This window comes from Gambusia affinis, linkage group LG05 (genome assembly GCF_019740435.1).
Source record: "Gambusia affinis linkage group LG05, SWU_Gaff_1.0, whole genome shotgun sequence".
Taxonomy (NCBI): Eukaryota; Metazoa; Chordata; class Actinopteri; order Cyprinodontiformes; family Poeciliidae; genus Gambusia; species Gambusia affinis.
This window is the reverse complement of record NC_057872.1, coordinates 30,496,390-30,520,192: the sequence shown is the minus strand read 5'-3', so window position 1 is coordinate 30,520,192 and position 23,803 is coordinate 30,496,390. Positions and strand designations below refer to the sequence as shown.

General features: G+C 40.8%; 1 protein-coding gene across 6 annotated transcripts in view; it reads left to right on the top strand.

Annotated features, from left to right (window-relative positions):
- The window catches only part of LOC122831854 (golgin subfamily A member 6-like protein 7), a 26,138-nt gene extending 2,335 nt beyond the window's left edge, over nucleotides 1-23,803 (top strand). For 2 of the 6 annotated variants that reach the window (XM_044118370.1, XM_044118369.1), the window contains exons 2-7: nucleotides 1,395-1,462; nucleotides 11,023-11,118; nucleotides 18,146-19,477; nucleotides 20,359-20,519; nucleotides 22,322-22,437; nucleotides 23,579-23,803. In XM_044118370.1, coding sequence (XP_043974305.1) covers nucleotides 1,396-1,462; nucleotides 11,023-11,118; nucleotides 18,146-19,477; nucleotides 20,359-20,519; nucleotides 22,322-22,437; nucleotides 23,579-23,729 — 1,923 coding nt within the window. In that variant the 5' untranslated portion in view covers nucleotide 1,395 and the 3' untranslated portion in view covers nucleotides 23,730-23,803. Of the gene's footprint in view, nucleotides 1-1,394; nucleotides 1,463-11,022; nucleotides 11,119-17,625; nucleotides 17,730-18,145; nucleotides 19,478-20,358; nucleotides 20,520-22,321; nucleotides 22,438-23,578 lie in introns of those variants that run through there. The other 4 variants (XM_044118372.1, XM_044118371.1, XM_044118374.1 and 1 more) reach the window with 3 other exon arrangements.

The window sequence follows — 23,803 nt, the reverse complement described above, 5'->3', positions numbered from 1 at the left end:
CCTGTTCTCTGCCGTTTATAATCGCTCATTACACGAAACACGTTACACAAACACAGTTGGTGACAAAAAGCACTGTACATTATTTACATAAGCTAAATTATTGGAAATAAGTTCACATATTAAATGTGTTTAAACCATTTTATTGACGCCGTACAGCAACATGCTCTCTCCGCTTAGCAGCCAGCGCAGAGCCAGGGGTTGCGCAATCCAAGGTGAGGCAGAGCTCGCTGCTGCCTCACCGGCATCGCTTCCAAGCATTTGAATGGGAAAATAAGAAAATTCAGCGATTTTGAACAAATAAAAATCGAAATTGGTGAAGCTACATGAAAAATAAATATTTTTTAGTACAAACCACCGGATGAATATAACAATTTAAATTACTTTATGATTATATATTTTCTTTCTTTCCATGATGGCTGGTGAGGCACTGCCTCACCTGCCTCCCCTGACCGCACGTCACTGAGGAGAGTAGATACTTGATGGTTTGAAATAAACATCCTGGTTGGCCGTGATCAGCTGTGAAAGTAAAGAGAACAGAAAACAAACCGCCGCCGTTCTCCAAAGAGGGAAGCATGGAGTCCTCCCTAACTCTTTGAAGAATCTGAATTGATATGAGTTGTAACATTTAATTTCCATTTAGGATCAATGAAGTATTTTTGAATTTGGATGTCTTTTACAAAACCTTCCAGCACTGCCCTATTTGTCCTTTTATAGCAAGGATAATTTAGTCATTTATTTATTTTTCCTCTTTCTATGCTGGTAAGACAAAGGTAATGTTTTACAACTGGTCTGATCACCAAATGAGTCGATTTATCAAATATTATTGTACAAGTGCAAATACTGTAAAACACATACATCAGCTCTTGTGGTATGAATAGATGAATATGAATCCGCTTATATTTTATAACCAAGGACAGGAACATTGGGGAAGTGTGATGATCTCGGATTTTCTTGACACTATGCTGGCTGGACAAAGTCAATGTTTTACAGTTGGTCTGATCACCAAATGAGCAATTGTGGTTGATTTATTTACATATCTTCTACAAGAGCAAACATTATAAAACATATTATATGCATCAGAGTGTAAATTCTTTATGGAGTGAATAGATATATTTTATAACCAAGGACAGGAACATTGCAGAAAAGTTTATCAGACAGAGTGAGAACTAACTTCTTGGCATGAAAGGTTTGTTACAGAAGCAAACTTGTTTCCCAAAACTGTTTGAGAAAGTAAATAACCCACAGAGCAGCGATAGAGATGCTGCATCAGATCCTGACGACTTTTAAGAAGAGGAAGAAGAATCCGCCTGCTTTCCATGACCTACAGCTGAAACCGCTCAATCAGCTGTTGGACATTTTATAATATCTAAATCTTTGTTGTTTTTCCTGCAAAGGATGGAGAACAACAGGGATGAAGACTCTTCTACTGTCAATGTCAACAATGCCAAACATCCTCTTAGTAGTAAGTATATATTTTATAAGGATTAAAATCTAACAATATTACCCAAAAGCATTTCAGACATCTTTATTCCCTCTGTAGGAAGTTGCAATTTCTTGACACGGGCTGTAGAAGGAGTTGCTTTTATGTCACATGTAAACCTGAAGCCTTAATCGTTTTGTCTCATCTGAGAAATCTCTCTGCAAGCTAGGTTTAGTTGTATAGCACATTTCAGCAACAATTCAAAGTCCTTTACATGATGAAAACATAAAATAGCTAGATTTTAGTGGTAAAATAAAAGAAAAATTAACATATTTTGAAGTATGGACTAAAATGAACACTGTTTAATTTATTATTGTAAATCAGTCATTGTGAACTCTAAACAAAAATGTTGTTTGTTATTACGCAATAGCCAGCCACGCCCTCTCCTCACAACTCCTCAGGGCTGACTACTGACCAGTTCTCTGTCTAACAGGTCCGGAAAATCTCTAAGACCTGGGTCTTACCCTGAACAAGATCTATAAGAGATAATCTGTTTAAACCGGTGGCGAAAGGGACTCGTTTAGCTCTAACTACCTCTAATCCAGAAGTTACGACCCTTTTCAGTTACGAAACAATCAGCTGAGTAGCCCTCCCAGCTGCATAGCTTCAATAACCACTTCTGTTAACGGTAGCCCCCTTTCTAAAATAACGTGTATTTGGAACTGGCTAGATTATATTTAGTGATTTAGATTTAAGTCCCAGGGTCATTATTTACACTCACTAAAGGAAAGTCCGAAGCCACCACATTTCTGGAATCATGTACACTGGTTTTACCATAAATAGAAGAACCGTGATTCAAATGACTCAATTAATTTCAATGTCCACAAACCTCATCAGAATTTTAAAGTATATATATTTATTAAGCAAGCTTTAGCAGGGTAATTGACAAGCATATAAATTCATTGGAGATTACACCATCCATCCATCCATCCATTTTCTTTACACCCTTCTTCCCTAATGGGGTCAGGAGGGTTGCTGGTTCCTCTCCAGCTATGTTCTGGGCGAGAGGCGGGGTTCACCCTGGACAGGTCGCCAGTCTGTCGCAGGGCAACACAGAGACATACAAGACAAACAACCATTCACACACACACACACACACCTAGGGAGAATTTAGAGAAACCAATTAACCTGACAGTCATGTTTTTGGACTGTGGGAGGAAGCCGGAGAACCCGGAGAGAACCCACCATGCACAGGGAGAACATGCAAACTCCATGCAGAAAGATCCCGGGCCGGGAATCGAACCCAGGACCTTCTTGCTGCAAGGCAACAGCTCTGGAGATTACACCATTCAAATAAAATCAATATTATTTAGATCAATTTAATCTTTACCCAACAACCTCCCTACACTGTCAGCTATCTGTCAAATAAGGCTTTGGGGTGCAACTCTACTCATACCCATTGATGAAATTGGATCTTGGCAACAGAAGTCCTTGTAGTCCTTGGTCAGAGTCTCATTGTGATGGAGACCAGGGGCTCCATCCCTATTAATTGACATTTATTTATAGAATAGATACTTTTTGTTTCATTTCTGTATTTCAGTTGTGTGTTGTGTTAATTGAGGTTTACCTTCCAGGTGTGTCTCCTTAGAAGGGTGGAGCATACCATGTGAGCCAAGAAGGATAATGCTCTAAAGTTATATTAAGTTTGATTTAATTTCTTGATTGACTTTAGGATTAGTTGTTTCTAAGTTGCATGTATGTAAATATTTATTTGTACCATTTATTTTGTGTTGAGTTTGTAAATAATTTATTGTTGTTTGTCACCCCTTCACCTGGTGTGGGTGGAAGTGGCCAAAAGATAAAGCCAGCTGCTGTGCTTTGCAGTAGAGAAATGGGTGTCGGTGTATTGGTGAACTGCAGCACCAATAAAGTTTTTCCACCAAATCTTGTTGCATTGCCTCACCTCCTTCGAACGCAGTGCCACCCTCGGAGGGTGACAAGTGGTGTCAGAAGTGTGGCTTGGAGGAACAATGAGGTAATGATGACCAGAGGTGGAAAAAGAAATAATGAGGCTGAGACTCAAGACAGTACTACAACTATGAGTGGAGCTGAGGCTGCTCCTGGTGCTAGCACTGATGACAAATTGGATCAGCTGGCAAGCCTTGTCCAATCATTGATGCAATCTCAAACTGCCCAAGACCAGCAGGTTGAGAAGGAATCAGCACGCCAAGAAGTGAGATGGATGAATTTACAACATCAGTTTCGACAACTCCAGGCTCATGTGGAGGAACTGAAAGAGGAACGACAGCATGATGGTGACAACATGGAGGAAGATCCTCAAACTTATGATGATCAAGGAGATGACGATGAACAAAGTCAGATGTCCTACCAACTACCAGCTGTACAGAGGGAGCCACAGCTACTTCCACTGACTTCTGATGATGATGTGGAGCACTTCTTAACAACTTTTGAAAGGATGGCTAAGGTATGTCAGTGGCCTAAAGAAGAGTGAGCGGTCCGACTGGTTCCACTACTTACTGGGAAAGCACATAGTGCTTATGTGCTGATGGACATTGCACATTCTCACATTTATGACAAGGTGAAAGATGCCATATTGACCAAATATGAGATAACTGCCGACACCTATAGAAGGAGGTTTCGATCCCTGGACGTTCATCAGGGTGAGACACCAAAAGAACTTTATGTTCGACTCAAGGACATGTTCTATAAGTGGGTCAAACCAGAGAAGTCAACAGTGAAGGACATTTCAGAACTGATGATCATGGAGCAGTTCCTCAGGATGGTGAATCCAGACTTGGAGGTGTGGATCAGAGAACGAGCCCCAAAGTCTGCAGACGAGGCTGCAAGTTTGGCAGAAGTCTTTTTGTCAGCAAGGACGGGAGCCAGAAGAACCAACTTTGGGCGTGACAACTTTCCTACAGGAAGAAGTAAGTCTGATGGGGGTGAAAGGGGTGGTGCTATAGGTCAGACTAGGCGTTTTTCAGCTACAAAGTCATTTTCTGTGGCTAAACCCAATCCTGTTAAGAATTACTCCTCCTCAAAGCAAGATGTAAGGTGTTTTCAGTGCAACAGGACAGGTCGTACACAGTACACATGTCCTGCCACTACACGGAGTAAGCCCTCCCTTCTATGTTCGGTTCCCAGACCACCTTCCCCATCCCCCGCCCATGAACTTGCTCACACAGTCCCCGTGCTAGTAAATGGTCAACGTGAAACAGCTTTATTAGATACAGGAAGTTTCAAATCTGTAGTTCTTTCTAGCTTGGTGCCAAGAGAGCAGTGGAGTGATACTAAGACAAAAATAAGTTGCATCCATGGTGACGAAATGGAGTATCCTGTAGCTGAGATTTATTTAACTATAGGAGGTCAAACATTTTTATTACCTGTAGCATTAGCACCAAGGCTACCCTATGCTGTCATTTTGGGCTTGGATGTTCCCACATTAACTGATTTAGTGTCAAGCACAGAAGCTGAACATTTGACTCTCGTTAGAAGCCATGAGGACACACAGTTCAGGACCCAGAACACTGTACCCTTGCAGATAAATGTCCCCAAAATAACAGAAGCAGATCTTTCTTCTCCAATCTGGAGTTTGGTCACAACTAGAGCTCAGAAAGCACAGAACCCACTTCAAGAATTACCATTCTATGATGTGGGACCAGTAAAACCATCTAAATCCAGAGCTGAAAGGAGAAAGGACAAGTTTTCAGCTACAGTCAGAATGGAGGTGGATGAAAGGATGAAACCCTGCCCTTTATTTGACTTTGATATCCCTTCAGATATTTCTGCCTATCAGAGGTCAGACCCAACATTAAAACCATGGTTTGATAAGGTTACTGAAGTTGAGGGAAAGAAGCAGGGAAAAGTAAGTGTCTTGGAAGATGCAACTTATGTTGTGTGGAATGGTGTCCTTTATCAGGTCAAAGGTGAATCAGAAGCCATTGCTTTGCCACAGCAGCTGAGGGAAAAAGTGATGGAACTCGGTCATTCAGTTCCTTGGGCTGGGCACCTTGGGTTCCAGAAATCCCTTCATAGAATAGCCAGTCGGTTTGTGTGGCCAGGCATGTACACACAAGTGCAACAATTCTGCTCTTCTTGTCACACATGTCAGTTGACGACCAACAGAGGTGTAGAGCTCATCTACAGCCATTACCTATCATAGAAACACCATTTGAAAGGATAGGAATGGATGTTGTAGGTCCCCTGGAGAAAAGCTCCTCCAGTAACCGCTACATTCTGGTTATCTGTGATTACGCTACTAGATACCCCGAGGCTTTTCCTTTAAGATCAGTGAAAGCTAAACAAGTGGCTAACTGTTTGCTGCATCTGTTTTCACGTGTAGGCATCCCTAAAAAAATCCTTACAGACTGTGGGACTAATTTTCTGTCAAAACTCTTAAAGCAGGTTTATCAGTTGTTAGGTATAAAGGGTATAAACACCACCCCATACCACCCCCAGTCAGATGGACTGGTTGGACGTTTTAACCAAACGCTGAAGAACATGCTGCGGAAGTTTGTTTCAGAGACTGGCACAGACTGGGACAAGTGGCTGCCCTATATGCTTTTTGCATATAGAGAAGTTCCACAGGCATCAACTGGATTCTCTCCATTCGAGTTGCTGTATGGACGACAGGTGAGGGGACCATTGGATCTTCTTAAAGAACAATGGGAGAGCCCAAGTCCATCGGGTGAGCATGTGGTGTCCTATGTGATAAAAGTGAGAGAGAAACTGGAGCAAATGGCTGTATTGGCACATCAGCACATGAAAGCAGCTCAAACTAAACAGAAAACCTGGTATGATAAAAATGCCAGGGAGAGGAGCTTGCATCCTGGACAGCAAGTGTTGTTGTTGCTCCCCACTAGTGACAATAAGCTTCTTGCTAAATGGCAGGGCCCGTATGAGGTCACGCGACGTGTCGGGAAGCTTAATTATGAACTGTATATGCCTGAAAGGAAGAAGAAACATCAAACCTTCCATGTTAATCTTCTGAAACAATACCACAGGTCTCCACAACAGTTTGCTATGTCATCTGCTTCATAGTCATCTCAACAGGATCCATTGCAGAGTGAGGAGCATGCAGAGACTGTTTTGCCCCACCTCTTTGTGCGTGTGGTGGATGATGAAGAGGAAGATGAGCTATTTTTTCCAGCCTGTAGCTCTGTACCGGTTTCAATTTCTCTCTCTCATCTCCAGCATTCTCAGCAGCAGGACATAAAGCCCCTTTTGGATCCAGAGCTGTTTCAGGAAAAACCGGGGTTCACAAGCCTGATACAGCACAAGGTTCACCTCAGAGATGACGCTGCACCTCGCAGGAAGTTCTACAGGGTTCTAGAACGTCTTGTCCCACAACTCAAGAATGAGATGCAGTTCATGTTGGAGCTGGGGATCATTGAGCCCTCTGTGAGTGAATGGTGCAGTCCAGTAGTGCTAGTACCAAAAAAGGATGGCACTTTAAGATTTTGTATTGATTTTAGATACCTCAATAGTGTCTCTAAGTTCGACCCCTATCCAATGCCTCGCATTGATGAACTTTTGGAGAGAGTTGGGAGGTGTAATTTTATTACCACACTTGACCTCAGCAAGGGCTACTGGCAACTGGCCCTGGCATCAGAGGCGAAAGAGTTGACTGCTTTTAAAACACCTTTTGGGGTTTTCCAGTTCAAGGTGATGCCCTTTGGCCTACAGGGAGCACCAGCAACGTTTCAGCGCCTCATGGACCAGGTGCTGATGGAGGCCTCTGACTTTGCTGCAGCATACTTGGATGATGTGGGAGGAGCATGTTAATCATCTGCAGCATGTTTTACAGCTCATCAGATCTGCAGGGCTCACAATTAACCCTCACAAATGTAAGTTGGCTCAGAGGCAGGTAGAGTACCTAGGCTATGTAGTGGGACATGGACAAGTTAGACCTCAAGTAGGGAAAGTAGAAGCTATTCACGCATACCCAGTTCCTACAACTAAAAGGAAGGTCCGTGCTTTTGTTGGCTTAGTGGGGTGGTACAGTAAGTTCATTCCCCATTTTGCAGAGAGGGCTGCTGTTCTTACAGATTTAACAAAAGTCTCTGCACCAAATAAAGTCAAGTGGACTGAGGAGTGTGATAAAGCTTTTAAGGACCTGAAGTCTGCAATCTCCAGTGACTCTGTTTTCTACAGTCCAGACTTTGATGTCCCGTTTATACTGCAAACTGATGCCTATGGAGTAGGCCTTGGTGCAGTGTTGATGCAGGACATTGATGGTGAGAGACATCCCATTGTTTTTCTCAGCAGGAAACTTCAGGACAGAGAGACCAGGTATTCCATAGTTGAAAAAGAATGCCTCGCAGTTAAGTGGGCTGTGGAATCACTGCGGTATTATCTGTTGGGCCGCCATTTTACCCTTGAAACATAAATCCTCCTTGTAATTGAAACAAAGTGAACTGTCGTGTTATATCCAACCGCACAGCTCTTCATCACTTCAGTGACCTCTGTTCAGTTCCCCAAGTCTGTTGCAATGTATTTTGAGATCATCGGGTCGAGCACAATGTTGAAATCCAATCAGGAACCGAGGCAGTGGGTCGGTGGATCCCGTCCCTTTGCTCCAGCGTGACGTACTCCTTGTTCCCCTTGGCTCCAGGGTCTGGCTCTCAGCGCCGGGGACGAAGAACATCGTATCACCTCGTCCTCATGGTTTTATACTTTTCTCCCTCTCTATGGGAGTGTACCAAGAGAGAGAGAGAGAAAGAACATTGTGCGCAACTTCATGATGGCGCAACCAGGCCCCAACCATCAACTCAGGCCTCTGCCCTGGTGACTGAGGATGATTGTGAAATAATTCACTTGTGACCCGGTCCTGCTGGACAATACTTCTTTTTCGAGAAGTCTGCTGATTCTGAGCAGCCAGCTGCATCCTCCAAACTCACACCCTCAGCCTGAAATTTGCTGAACACGCAAAGTTGTTGAACTCGCACCCAAACCCTGACCTTACTTCTCCTTATGATTCTGTAATGCATTTAAACGTATAATCACCTTTAATCAATCAAGTTTCCTTTATATAAGTATTAATTCACTGCATTCCAACAATCATAGTTTATTTGGTTTTGGTTCATCGTCACAATATATTAAAATACAGAGAATACACATTATATAATCATTATTAATCAACATACAAGGCTGCGGCAGTCTCTCAAGCCTTTTATGATCTGTTTTTCTGCATGTGCCTGGACAGATCTCACTCCCACATGCCAGATTTCTTGACAATGTTTCTAACCTTGATTATAAAGAAGTCATGTTAAATAATGTTAAATAATTTTTCTAGTTTTTTGGAAGTTTATGCCAGTTTAGTGAAGAATAAAAACTCACAGCCACCTCTCCATGTGTGGTTCTGATTCCGGAGATGCAGAGTAGACCTTAACCTAAAGACCAGGGGCCACATGTATAAAGCGTGCATACACACTAAAATGTGTGGCACCATATTTTACTCACTAGTCAGCATGTATAAATTTAAAAGTGTCATGAAAGTTTGCGTAAATATACACAAACCTAAATATTTAAATATTGTTTTACCGATTGCACGTGTTTCTGTTGTCGCAGAATACTTGCTGCATTGTGCTTGCAAGTGTTCTGCATGTTTTTATCTACGTTAGATGATTTTATGGTCCTATTTTGACAGATCACATAGCATTTATGCCTCAAGAGAAATATTAACAGCCAATCCATGTGATCGGTATCGGAATTGGCAGAAAAAAATGTGATTGGAGCACCCCTAGTATATTGTGATTAATGGCATGAAAGGCTTTTTAACTTTATGCATGCCACACTTTTCAAACACTTGTAGACATGAGGTCCCAGGATATCGGCATGGAAAGTGGATAACTTTTGATCTTCAATGCCTCAAGGCTGTACTGATTGTGAAGCCTGTATGTCAAAAGCCGTACGAGGATTTCGCTCAGATTCATTAAGTGTAAAAAAGACAAAATGGTGGTTTTGATTCAAAATGGCCGACTTCCTGTGGGATTTGGGCCATGTGATAGGTTTTCACCATGGTTCCACGAGACTTTTAGGTTTGCCCTTACAAGATACACACGTGTTCTGAATTATGTAAATCTTGGTAAAAGTATGGCTTTTACCATTGTGGCAGATATTTTGGGTGCTTTGGAGAAATTAGACAACACCCACCAAATATTATACTGGATTTCTGTTGGGGGTTGGACTAGGACTAATGATGGTGAGTTTGGTGCAGTTATCCTGAAATATGTGCAAGTTGGAGCCAAATATATGTCAACGGCATGACCTCTGTCTTTGTCACACCAACTTGTGACCAACTTGTTATTTGTCAAATGACACAAGATCATATTTATTAGGTCAGGAGCATTCGAGGGGTTCCAAGGAAAAAAAGTGATTTCCTGCAGTTCAGTGTGAACCACAGTATAACCAGTAGCCACGCTTTTGGAGGTGGGTATTGAGTGTGCCATGAGAATGATATGTCTTTGGGAACAAAGAATTATGTGCGATGTGCATTTACGTCTCACTCATGCTGCCCAGCGTGTGGCTCTGTGTCTGCGTTGATGAAGTTCATGTTTGTGGTCCCGGTTAGCCGGTGCACTAGAACCACTGGTTTGGGCCTGTGGTTCAGGCCATGGAGGAAATACAGTCATGCAGCAAGTTGGTTTTACGTTTTTAAAATGTTTTTATTGCTATTGCAGTGAAACAATACATCAAACTGCTCCATATCAAATGCTTTGTCTACTTACAGTCAGGCAGAGTTGAGTCGCGCGGCCATAAATGTTGGGCAACCAAAACAGTCTCTGTGGCGCTTATTAATTTAAAATCTTTTAATGTATCTATGCTGAAGCCATTAAGTCGAATGTAACTCCATTGATATTGATAAACAGATGTTCCATTTCTGTGTCTGTGGTCTGTGTTAAAATGTCAGAAATTATGGGGCTCCTAAATGCCTGGAGGGACTTAAGCACCTGCTGACTTTATTTGGATTTAACAGAAGTGCAAATACTTTATATTAGTTTTATTTTCTTGATTTGTTGTGTCTGAGACTCTATAGTTGTTGGTCTAAATAGCATTTCCCCTAACATGTATAATAATCCAGAGATAATTTTACATTTCCTCTCAACTTATCATCTTTTAATACAAAAACATGGTGAACCGCCTCGGCGCCCCGACCACCAGGCTTAGCAAGTTTCCTGAGGGAAATCCCAGCAGCCTACATCACTCATGCCAAGTTTGATGCCAGTTGACCTTTTTCTGTGAAAGTTATGGCGTTTGCTTGTTTTGGCGAGTAGAGCATGTTCGATTAAAGTTCAGTTTGGTTAAAGCTTGAAAAGACTTCTGTTAATTTATGAATAACTGAACGACTTTGTACGGCACTACATTAAAACTCGTATCAACCTTCCAGACCACTCAGATCCTCTGGGTCTGATTCTGCTCTGCATCCCCAGAACCAGAACCAAACATGAAGAAGCAGCTTTCAGCTTCTGTGCACCACAGATCTGGAACAAACTTCCAGAAAACTGCAAAACATCAGAAACACAAACAAATAAACTTGATTGATTGATCAATAATGATATTGATTCCATTTTTTCTTTCAGCTCGAAGAGTTTTATCAGCAACAGACCAGCACTCTTTTCTGTTGTTGGTGTGTTTGGGGATGTTAAGTGTCGTGCTGTCTGCAAAAGTCGCTTACAGTAAGTTTCATTTCAACAGAATTAATTTTAAGTAGCTTCCTTTATGTGGAGTTTTTACAGGTTTAGAGACGATTTAGTGCAAACTTTCAGGCTGAGGACCACTTTACACATTTAACAAACACTCATGGACCAGCAAACTTGAAAATGTCCCACAATAACACAACCTGAAATGAAAATATTAGTGATGTGTTTATGATGGCTTCACGAAAATATTAGTGTCTTAACAATAACAGACTTATTGTTATTTTCTCTGTTCATTCTAATGAGAAGAGTGGTGTTGTTTTGTAAATGTGACTGGCCACAACAAAACAATGAACCCGTCTACCTGTTTTGACTTATTTATAGTCTGAAAGTGTGGATTCTAAGCTTTCCAATGATGTCAGACACAGTCAAAGAAGTTGTGTGTATTAATAACGTTTTAGGGATATTTGTAATTTAGAATCACAATAAGAGAAAAATGAACTTGAATTGCTTTGGCAGAAACAAAAATCTTTATCTGCACCAATAAGTCTAAAAATGTTCCACTAATTTCTATCAATTGTATTTGTTTACTGGTTAAATATTTTTTAATTAAATAAAAAAACCAGCTGATGTGTGAGCAGAGCATTATGAGCAAACAAAGTGGTAAAAAACAAAGACCAGCTCTCACTAATTGAGACTGGAGTCTTACCATTCAGCAAACAGAAAAGAGGAGGTTAACAAATAATTTAGTTCTTGGTAATATTTGCACATCTTCTCTCTCTCCTACCGATTGCTTATTTTGAAAACCTGTTGGAAATAAATAGTCAATCTAATCAAAGAGCCATTCAAATGAATCGAATCACTCATGAATGACACATCAGTGCTCTCTCAGCAGGTATGATGGCGCACCAGGTGAATGGCATGATGAGTGAAGATGGTGAGCGCCAATAAAAACAGGAAGCAAACTAATAAGAGAGAACCTAAAGAGGACAAAACAATAAACTTAATGAAAGAAAACTAAACGGAAATGCACAAAGAACCAAATGCATTTAGGTTTGGAAAAAATAATAAAACCTTCTCATTTCTGTCCTGGATTGATAGATTGTTGGATGTTTTTCTGGTGGTATAAAATTTAGTATTTGAATTCCTGCTCTGAATAAACTAAGAAACTAAACTAAATACAGAGGAATAAATCTATATGACTTAATGTTGTGTTTTATTGTTGATTCTATGTTGCATTGTGTTTTTGTGTATGATGTAAAGCACTTTGAAATGCCTTGCTGCTGAAATGTGCTATTCAAATAAAATTTGATTGATTGATTGATGACAAGGCCTTTAAAGCAAAAATTAATACACAGGCAAGAACAGACAGACACTGTTTTCAGATTAAAGGTAATGTTGTTGAAGTGCCATGGGTTTGTTGAGACCATAGCTAGTACTAAGAAGAATTATATTTTACCAAACATAACAGTCAGGAACTTATCACTTATTTATGTTTTTTTATGTAATTATTTCTTCAGTATTATTTTTCATGTTGGCGTTAATGTCATGATGTTGTTTAGTGACTCCATGACACTTTCAGTTCATTAGGATTTGATTAAGATTAAGATGCCACAGAGCTGGTTAATCTATTATTATAGATTAATAGTTTTACCTTAAAACTATAAATCTATAGACAGGTTTATTGAAAAATATCATCCATGTTTCTGTCCCATATTTGTGTGGCATTAAAAGGATCTGGAACGTTTGTTTTTCTACTGAAAGCTCTGGTTTGCACAGTAAATGCCATATGGGTGAAATTTTTTAGATGATACTCTGATGTCCCATTCTCCTGAAGGCAGCACAGAGCTGCACCACCAGAAATAAACACTGAAGATAAGAAGAGCTATGATTGATATCGTCGCAGTTCGATCCGTGTTTTAATGTTGCAGAGCAAAGTGTTTTCACAAATAGTTCAAAGTTTTAACTGGTGTTGTTGTACATCTTTTATCTGGCCATTTTGTGCAAGGTTTAGCAATTAACATCAGAAAAAGATGTTTTTTTTCCACTCTGATTGACGGCTGATAGGCCTACCGATTTTAAATTGAATGTTCCATGCGCGTTGTGAGGATCGAGCGAAGTGCGCTGTGAGGATCGAACGGGGGTGCGCTGTGAGGATCGAACGGGGAACGGGTGCGCGTTGTGAGGATCGAACGGGGCAGCGTTGTGAGGATCGAACGAAGTCGCGCTGTGAGGATCGAAGCAGAAGTCTGGCGTTGTGAGGATCGAACGAAGTGCGCGCTGTGAGGATCGAACGGGGGGGGGGTGCGCGCGCTGTGAGGATCGAACGGGGGGTGGGGGGGGGGTGCGCGCGCTGTGAGGATCGAACGGGGGGGGGGGGGGTGCATCTCGCATTTTTTCAGACGGGGTGCCGGCTTGCTGCGGGCCGGTTCTAATAATAAATCAAGATCATCCCAGGGGCCGTAGAAAATCTTCTCGCGGGCCGGATGTGGCCCGCGGGCCTTGACTCTGACATATGTGCCTTAGAGCTTGAGGCCCCACCAGTTTCTCAGATCTTGTTCTCCCACACTGAAGATAAAGTAACCCATCTCTAAGGATATAACCTTACCCATCAAGATGTCTAACGATTTCTCCATCTGTGATTGAAATTGCTTGATCAAAAACACCCATCAGTGAGTCATCATGCTGTTGTAGCCTCTCGAAGTGACCCTGTGAATCCACAATGTCCCCGTCAAAATCTGGCAATCCTTGTGATGTTTGTCTAACCGTGCCTGCCATTTTATAAAGCGTCTTTGTTGTTTGGTTTTTCTCACTTTATCTAAGCTCTCAGCAGGAATATCCTAGATAAAGAAGGGCAGTTCTTGTAGAGAATTTAGTTCATCAACAATCTCAGGTTTTGCTGGCCCGTTCCCATAGCATCAGCTATAGGTTCAGATGCATCATCCCAACTGTTTAGCCAGTCTTTGTGATCTGGTTGCAGCATAGACTGGCTGACAAGATTGGATCTGTTCTGGTAAAACTGGAACAAAATAATTTAAAAGATAAGTTTGGTTTGGAAGATCTAATGCTTAAAGGCAAGTTGTTCCACATATTAGGAGCAGTAACAGCTAAAGCCCGGTCCCCTCTGCTTTTCAGTCTGGTTCTGGGAATATGTCTGGGCAATTTATTATTTGACTAAAGTGTTCTAGAGACGGAATGGTTATGAAGAAGGTCTTGAAGATAAGCTGGGGCTAGGCTACGTGGAGCTTTAAAAACCAATAAAAGAATTTTATAATCAATCTGATAAGAAACTGGCAGCCAATGCAGAGACGCCAATACTGGCGTTAAATGCTCTGATTTCCAGGTTCCAGTTAAAGGTCTTGCTGCGTCATTTTGAATCATTTGGAGACACTGTTAAGAAGAGTGGTCCATATTTTTATGAGTTGCAATATCCATGGAGGCATGGATAAGTTTCTCAAAGTCTTTAGGAAAGAAGCGAGATGTAACCTTTGCTAGAAGGCGTAGATGAAGAAAGCTTGATTTGACAACAGAGCTCACCTGCTTATCCAAATTAAGACAAGTGTCAAAATGATACAGAGATTCCTAACGGAAGATTGATAATAGAAAGGAAAAGTGAAAAGATATATTAAATTTCTTAAAAATATGTCCAAGAGGCAGCAAATACAAAATAAATAAAATAGGGCCTAAAATTGAACCTTGAGGTCGTCCATAATTTAGAGGTGCTGCCACAGTGATCAACATGAACAGAAAAACTTCTGTCTTTCAAATATAACAAGAACCTATCTAAAACTGGACCCTTAAGACTAACACAGTGTGTCAATCGAAATAAAAGGATTTTGTGCTCAATGGTATCAAACGCTGCACTTAAATCTAACAACAATAAACCACAATGTCCCCTGAATCAACTGTTAGAGAGAGATCATTAAATACTCCAAGCAAGGCGGTTTCTGTACTTTGTCCACATTTAAAATTGGACTGAAATTTCTCAGATATATCATGATCTGTTAGAAAAGACTGGAGTTGAGTAAAAACAATCTTCTCTTAGCTAGACCATTGTGGACTAAGTTGGGTTTTTTAATAAGTGGGTCTACCACAGCATGTTTGAAAGCAGCTGGGACACATCCAGTCGAAAGAGAGGTATTTATTAAGGTGGCATGAAAAATATCTCAAAATAAGCGAGCAGGGAGACAATGGACAATTTGATGGCTGTAGATGTCTAACAAAGCGTTCGAAGGTAATATCACCTAGAGGTGTTTCCTGGGGATCCAACACTGGCAGAATAGTAGATGCCCCAAGGCTGAAATGTTGTCAGCGGACAATTCTAAGAATCTGTTACAAAGTTCAACAGAAGCTGTAAAAGCAGGTGCATTCGGTGGGGTTAATGAATTTATCTAAGACTTTATAAAGAACCTGAACATTCAATGACATTCACAACAAACATCAAATAGGACAAATGTATTTCATAAAGTATTCAACAAACAAATGGCTCCTACCAGGATAGGATACCCTAACCCTATACCTCAACCAGAAACCCTGGATGAACCGAGACGTTCATCTCCTACTGAAGGCCCACAACATCGCCTTCAGGTCAGGGGATGCACAGACTTACAGTGCAGCCAGGGCTAACCTGAAGAGGGGAATCAAGAAGGCCAAATACCACTACAAAAGGAAGGTGGAGTATCATTTTTCTAACTCCAACCCCGACGTATGTGGCAAGGCCTTCAGATTCTCACAGACTACAAGAACCCTAATACCAGCACCGCTTCGTCTGACTACCAAGCGGTAGTCAGACTCAATGACTACCGCTCGGTAGCCCTTACCCCCATCATTACCAAGTGGTTGGAGCGGCAGGTCCTAGCACACCTCGGCTCCTGTCTTCCTCCCACACTAGACCCCCACCAATTTGCATACAGGCAGAACAGGAGCAGACAGGATCCAGTCTCCATAACGCTACACTCTGTCCTTTCTCACCTGGACAGCAAGAACACTTACGCCAGACTGCTGTTCTTAGATTTTAGTTCAGGATTCAACACTGTCATTCCATCACAACTCATTACCGAACCCACAGACGTTGTGCAACTGGTTGCTCGGCTTCCTGACCTGTCGACCTCAACATGTCCGGCTGGACAACCACTTCTCATCCACCATCATCATAAACACCGGAGGGCCACAAGGCAGTGTGATGAGTCCCTTCCTCTACTCCCTCTTCACCTACAACTGCAGACCGGTCCACAGCTCATACGCCATCATCAAGTTTGCAGACGACACCACGGTGATCGGCCTCATCAGAGATAATGATGAGGCAGCTTACAGGGAGGAGGTAGATCATCTGGTTGAGTGGTGCGTCAAAAACAACCTGCAGCTGAACCCCGAGAAGACCAAGGAGCTTATCTTGGACTTCAGGAAGAACCACCTGTCCTCAGAGATCCTCACGAACTTCTACCGCTGCACCATTGAGAGCATCCTCACCAACTGTATTACAGCTTGGTTTGGGAACTGCTCTGTCTCCAACCGGAAGGTGCTGCAGAGGGTGGTGTAAACTGCCCAGTATATCGCCGGAGCACCGCTCCCTGCCATCAAGGACATCTACAGGAAGCTGTGTTTGAAAAGGGCCGGGAAAATCACAAAGGACTTCACTCACCCAGCACACACACTCTTTTCCCTCCTGCCCTCTGGGAGGCGCTACAGAAGTCTACGGACCAGAACCACCAGAACCATAAGGCACCGGAACAGCTTCTTTCGCACAGCTGTCACGCTTTTGAACGCCTCCTGACCATCAGCTCGCCATTGACCTGGCCTGCATAATAAAACAGGACCATCGTTTCAATAAATAGATGTAATCAAATTATTCCAGTCTTCACAAATTTGGCCGATTATGATTGGCGGCCAGTCGATCGTCACACCTCTAGTTTAAATTAACCAGTTACAAATGCAGGGATGCTAGGCGGGTTGTTGTTTTTCACGTGGTCACTGGGCGAGAGATAAGCTACACCTTTAACAAGTCATCAGCCTGTCAAATAGCAACACAGATACTGTTCTGCCCAAGGCTAGTAGTTAGTAGTATGCCTTAATAATTTAGTTTAAAAAACTTCTACAGTATTGGTTTAACTGTATTTTATGTTGAAGGGGAATTTTGAGGTAGCAGTGCATTGTGGGTAGCAGAGGCAGTGGCAGTTGGAACAAGTGTTTGCAGAAAGAAAGCCTGGATATTAATGTACAAACTTCGCCTCCTGTTTCCTTAAACTTTTCCAACACCTCCAAAAGCAATGGCTGTAAGTTTAATCTGTGTTCTGTTGGTGTTATATGTTTTATTAGAATTTATTTAGAGATCGTTTCTCAAAAGTGTTTATTCCAGTAATTAGCCATGTCCCAATCGGGTTTTTTGCATTGTAATGATTGTGACTGTTTCTTAACAACAGCTAAGATTAATTGTAATTAATGTTTTGTGATATTAGAAGTTTATTCTGTGCATTTAGAGCTGATGCATATTTATTTTCTGTTTCTGTTTATAGTTTCACTCAACGCTTTCATTGAGCTTCTTACAATTATATAAAAATTGTAAGAAGACGGTAATAAAGGAGCAAGACGTTCGGCTACCTGGCTCAGGAAAATTGAGTTTGGCTTGCTGTTAATCTACGTTAACATACACGGTATATCCAACACGTAGGGATAACAGTATAGATAGTATCGGGGCAAGCAAACTGTGCACACACACATTCCTGACGGCAGTTTAGAGAGACGGCTTATAGTCGTGTGTTTGGGCTCTGAGAGGAAGCCAGAGTACTCAGAGAAAACCTGCACATCAACCCGGAGGACATGCAAACTCAACACATATGGACTTGAGGGTTTCAATCAATAGACCTTATTGCTGCAAGGCAACAGTGCTATCACAATGCAGTCACCAACAATAAACAAGTTAATCAAATATTACAGTTTACTGTCCTTTGGTTCTACCCTAAGAATACTGTCTGAGATATAAATGAAAAGGACTGAGAAACTGAAAATGTTAATGCTTCTCTGATAAAGATAGTTTGAATGACTCTGACTAATTTGTGTGTTTTTATAGTGAGTGTGATGACAACCAAGCAGCATGAAAATATCAGCAACCTTACAACTGAAAAACGTCAACTGTTTGAGGCAAAACAGGTGATGAAGAGCCAAATCAACCAACTGGGCGAAGACAAAAACTGGCTCTTGGTCAGAGAAAAATTGCAACAACTCAGAGAGAAGCTTACCAAAGACAGAGAGAAGCTGGGCAGAGAATTACTATGGATGGCCCAAGAGAGAGAGAAGCTGAGCCAAGAAAGAGAGGAGTTGAGACTAGGCTTAAATGAGCTGATCACAGACAGAGAGAATCTGACCCAAGAGAGAGAGAAGCTGGCCCGAGAGAGAGAGAAGCTGACCCAAGACAGAGAGAAACTGAGCCAAGACACAGAGAAGATGAGCCTAGAAAGGGATGAGCTGAGTCGAAAGAGGATGGAGCTTAGCAAAGCAGAAGAAGAACTGAACAAAGAGAAAGAGGAACTGGACCGAAATATAGACAATTTGAAAAAAGAGAAAGACAAGCTGAGGAAAGAGAAAGGTGTTCTGAACAAAGCAATAGATAAGGTAATGAGTGATAGAGAGAGAGTGAGGAAAGAAAGAGAGAGGGTGAGACAAGAGCAAGAGAAACTGGGCTCATACAAGGAACTACTCAATAGAACAGTGGACCTGGAAAAAGAGAAAGAGAGACTGGAAAAGGAGAAAGAAGAGCTGAGGAAAAACAGAACAGAGATAAACAGCCAGAAAGAGGAGCTAGAGAAAGAAAGACAGAAACATAACAAAGCTGTAGAAGAACTGAAGAAAAGGAAAGAGGAGCTGAACAAAAAGAAAGAAGAGCTGAGGAAAAAGAAAGAGGAGCTGAACAAAAAGAAAGCAGAGCTGATAAAAGCGAAAATGGAGCTGTACAAGAATGAAGATCAGCTGAACAAAAAGAAAGATCGGCTGGGAAAAGAGAAAGAGAGGCTGAGCAAAAAGAAAGAGAGGCTGAGCAAACAGAAAGAGGAGCTGAGCACAAAGAAAGAGAAGCTGATCAAAACAAAAGAGGAGCAGAACAAAGAGAAAGAAGAGCTGAACAAATTAAAAGTAGAGCTTGCCATAAAGACAGAAGAGCTGAACGAAAGGAAAATGGAAATTAACCAAGGGAAAGAGAGGCTGCTGAAAAACAAAAATGAGCTGAGCAAGATGGCAAATGAGCTGAACAAAGAGGAACAGGCGCTGAATGAAGAGCGTCAGAACCTGAGAGAATTGATAAGAAAGGAAGGCGATCGATGCAAGGAGAGAAACTCCCTAAAAGTCTTCAAGAGTGACATCTTGAAGTTTAAAGTATTTCCAACTGCAGAATTCTGTCCTCCAGATAGTAATTATATTTCTACATGATCTTTGAAACTCTTCATTTTAATTTTGAAATATCCTACTATAAATTGTTTTTCAAGACACAGATGACTGTTATCATCACAGGTAGAGTGCTGAAGGTCACTTTTCACCAAGTGAGTCAGCTGTCACAATAACGAATTTTGCTGAGCGAATAATTGTCTCAAAAACTATTGTGATAAACAATAATATTGTTTGAAGACCTTTGTACACTGATTTAATGGAAATGACATAATGCATGCTATTTCCTGCCAAAGATAGATACACTTTATTTTCAAAAGAACATTTAACACTGGAACTGATAAAATAAACAAAACAATCAAAAATAAAATGGATTCTCAGTCTCCATTAACAAAAATGTACTTGAATAAAAACACCAAAGTGTAAATAAATACTGGATTCAACCAAAAGAGTTCAGATTATGAAGTCTGTAAACCATATAGTCCTTCAGTAATCATTAGATTTAAATAGAGAAGATGGAACATCGACTACCTGATGCAATAGTTCACACTACACGTTAGTGGAGCGGAGTTGAGCCTTTTTTCATTCACTGTCATCAACAGAAAGAGAAAAAGGCTGGAAGAGACGATAATGCCTATAATTAAAATGACGTCGATAGTTTTAATTTATCATACGATTAATTTATCGTTTATTGCGACAGGCCTACTCATTAGCAATAGGTTAACAGCCAAGTTTTGATTTCAGAGAATATTTCTCACTAAAATGATATTGTAACTTAATTACCTTCCAATATTGATCTGCACTTTAAAAGCTTTGAGTAATTTTGACAACTGAAATATTAAATAACACAGATTCTCTATATATATATACATTTTCCACTTTATTCTGCTCTTTCCTCTTGTCTAGTGAAACCAAAATGTCGGCCTTGCAGGGACGGATGGCTTACCTTCATGGAACACTGCTACCTTATTTATACTGGACAAGATTGGAAGTCTTGGAATGAAAGTCGAGAGATCTGTCAGGAAAATGGTGGAGACTTGCTTATAATTAATTTTCTGGAAGAGCAGGTAAAATATAATGTCACCTGTACTCTTGATGTTTAAAGCTAATCTGGAAGATTAATAGGTTGACAACTGGAATCACACATACTAGATGAATCACTGTCACCTAATTTTTTAAGACACAATAGAAAATATAAAGGAGGAGGAGACGTTGCCTCAATACATAAGAACTTCTTAAATTGCAAAAAAAGAGAAAAAACTTCAACTGTTAGGTCATTTTAACTCTTGAATGTCTGGCAATTGAGGTAAGGGGTTAGGGTTAGGGTATACATGAACTCGGATACTAACTCAGTCCAAAACCCCAACGTCTTTGACTTTAATGAGCTTTTATCTCTTACATGCACCAATTATGACTGTTTAATAATTGTGGGAGATTTTAACATCCATGTTGACAAGCCCAAAGACAGAGGCAACAACCTGTGATATTCTTAATCATTTTGGTCTAATTCAGCATGTTAAACAATCAACACACAATCTAGGAGACACTGGACGTGATTATCAGTAAGGGTGTGAATATTTCCAGTGTCTCTGTAACTGATGTCATCCTGTCTGATCATTTTGCTGTTATGTTCTAAAAACATCACACCTGCTCCTCAAGGGAATCTGCCCTGCATGTTTTAGGAGTTTCCCTGCTTCAGCCCAGCTCATTTCAATTGATGGATGATTAACAGGTATTTGCTGAACTGCAATCACCTGAATCAGGAGTATAAAGGCAGGGAGACTAAAATATGCAGGGCAGTCTGCCTTGAGGACCAGAGTAGGAAAACACTGATGTAAAGTCAACGGACAGCTTCAGCTATTACAACTAAAAACCAGCGATCAGGCCGAAACCTGAGAGTAGTGATTGACTCAGACCTGAACATTAAAAGCCACATAAAGACAGTTACAAAGTCGACCTTCTATCACCTGAAGAATAATTTCAGGATTAAAGGAGTAATGTCTCAGCCAGATCTAGAGAAACTCATCCATCTGTTTATTGTTAGTCGCACTGATTACTGAAACAGGCTTTACATGTTTGACTAAAAAAGTCAATCCTCCAGCTGCTGCTGATCTAGAACGCTGCTGCTGGCGTTCTGACTAAAACCAGGAAGATGGAGCACATCACCCAGTTCTACAGTTCTTCCACTGGCTACCTGTAGCTCAGAGAATAGACTTTAAAATACTGATGTTAGTTTATAAATCACTGAACGGTTTAGCACAGTGCTTCTCAATTCCAGTCCTCAGGCCCCCCTGCCCTGCATGTTTTCGGTGTTTCCCTGCTGCCACACACCTGAATTGAATCTATGAGTGATTAACAGGCTTCTACAGTACTTTTTTTTTTTCCCCTCCAGGGGTCTTTTGTGGGCTCTAGTGTCTCATATGACAGTAGGCTGACAGGAAAGGGTGAGAAAGAGGGGGTAAGACATGCAGCAAATGTTGCCGGGTCCGGGAATCTGCTCTGCATCCCCAGAACCAAACATGAGAAGCAACATTCAGCTTCTATGCAACAGAAATCTGGAACAAACTTCTGTAGAATTGTAAAACAGCCGAAACACTGAGTTCCTTTAAATCTAAAGACCCACCTGTTTAGAGTTGCTTTTAAAACATTAAAATGAAACAAACATTTTGATTACCATTTAGTAACGATGGCACTTGACAAAATGTAACGCTTCAGTTAACTGTGTTCTATGACTTTGTATTTTTGTATTTTTATGATAAAACACTTTGAACTGCATTGTTGCTAAAATGTGTTGTTCAAATAAACTTGATGGATTGACAGGTTGAAGGAAAAAAGATTTATGACAGTCTGAAATAAAATCTGTTCACAGGAATTTATCACCAGGCACACCAAATACTACACGTCTGTGGAGCACGGATACTGGATAGGATTATATTACATGACAGGCATGTGGTTCTGGGTTAATGGAAATAGGAACTTCCATGAGTAAGAACTATTATCTAAAGATATGTATATTTAAATCTGCAATATGTAACTTTCATGGAAAATAATTTTTCATATTTGTTGAAACTGCTATCATGTCCTAACAGTATGGAATCAGACTAATAAGATGTGAAAACATTGGGCTCCTCTGCCTTCTCCCAATGCTCTGAGTGCTAACTAGAAGCAACCAATCAGAGCCTGGGGGCGGGTCTTAGCGCTGTCAGTCACAATCTAGTGCGGCTGCTCTCTGCTACTGCTTTTCCCAATCAGCAGATCCAGCTGTGAATGCTCAGGCTAGTTAGCATAGCCACTGATGGCAGCGGATACAGTTTTACTGTAACAGTAAGTTGTTTCTCTGCCGTTAGCACATTTAGCAGAATCTAGATGAGGTTGAGTGACAACGTTAAGACCCTCCTACTGGCGTAGCCATTGTCCCTTTAACTTTAAAGTTGGGTTTATTCTTCCAGCTGTAAATCTATGAACATTCAGGGCATTTGCTACCTTTTTGCTTCTGTTAATGGCAAGTCCTTTGACTAGGCCATTATTGTAACATGCAATGAAACACAAAGTTCTTCCTCACACCGGATTGGTGAAGGCCTTCATTGGTTAAATCAGGGGTGATCAAGAAAAACCCCTGATTTGCAAACACATGCTCTCATGAAGCATTCTGTTCAGAGGGATGAATAATTCTTAAGACTTCATCTTTGGAAGTACTTCTTTATGTTGGATTTGGATAAAATATTTTTGTTTCATTGATTTATTTAAATGTTTAACTCCTTGAAGTGTCATTTATCTTCTGAAAACATCTGAGAAAATTTCAGTTTAACCAAAATCCTAAATTCCTTTTGGGGTTGAATAATTTATGTATGTCCTCCATCTTTCACACAACCCAGTTTCTTGTCAAATAAAGACCACTAAATCCAGGACAATCCTTTAAAAACTTTGATCTTTAAAATATTTAGATCTTCAAAATAATATCTATAAAGTTTGTAAAACACCTTTTAATTACAAAGCATTGTCTTTTCAAGTGTGTTATTCATATAGAGACAACAACACATGCTGACTGATATCAGTTTGATGTCAATAAGCTGCTCTACAATTTTTATTTTATAAATGTTCTGAGGTCCATGTTTCTGTCTTAAAGCTTCTGGATACAAGATATTGACCCTACAAGAGGAGCAGCACTGCATATACCAGAAAGAAACCCCAAAAGCAGCTGGAAAATGACTCTTAACACAGATCTCAAGAACAGATACATCTGTAAGCATGACGTGATTAACCTTGTCTATCACTGACACAGTTCTCAAGTTTCAATGAGGAATACTCAATTGTTTCTTCAGTTTTTCTCATAAATAAAAACATAATCTCA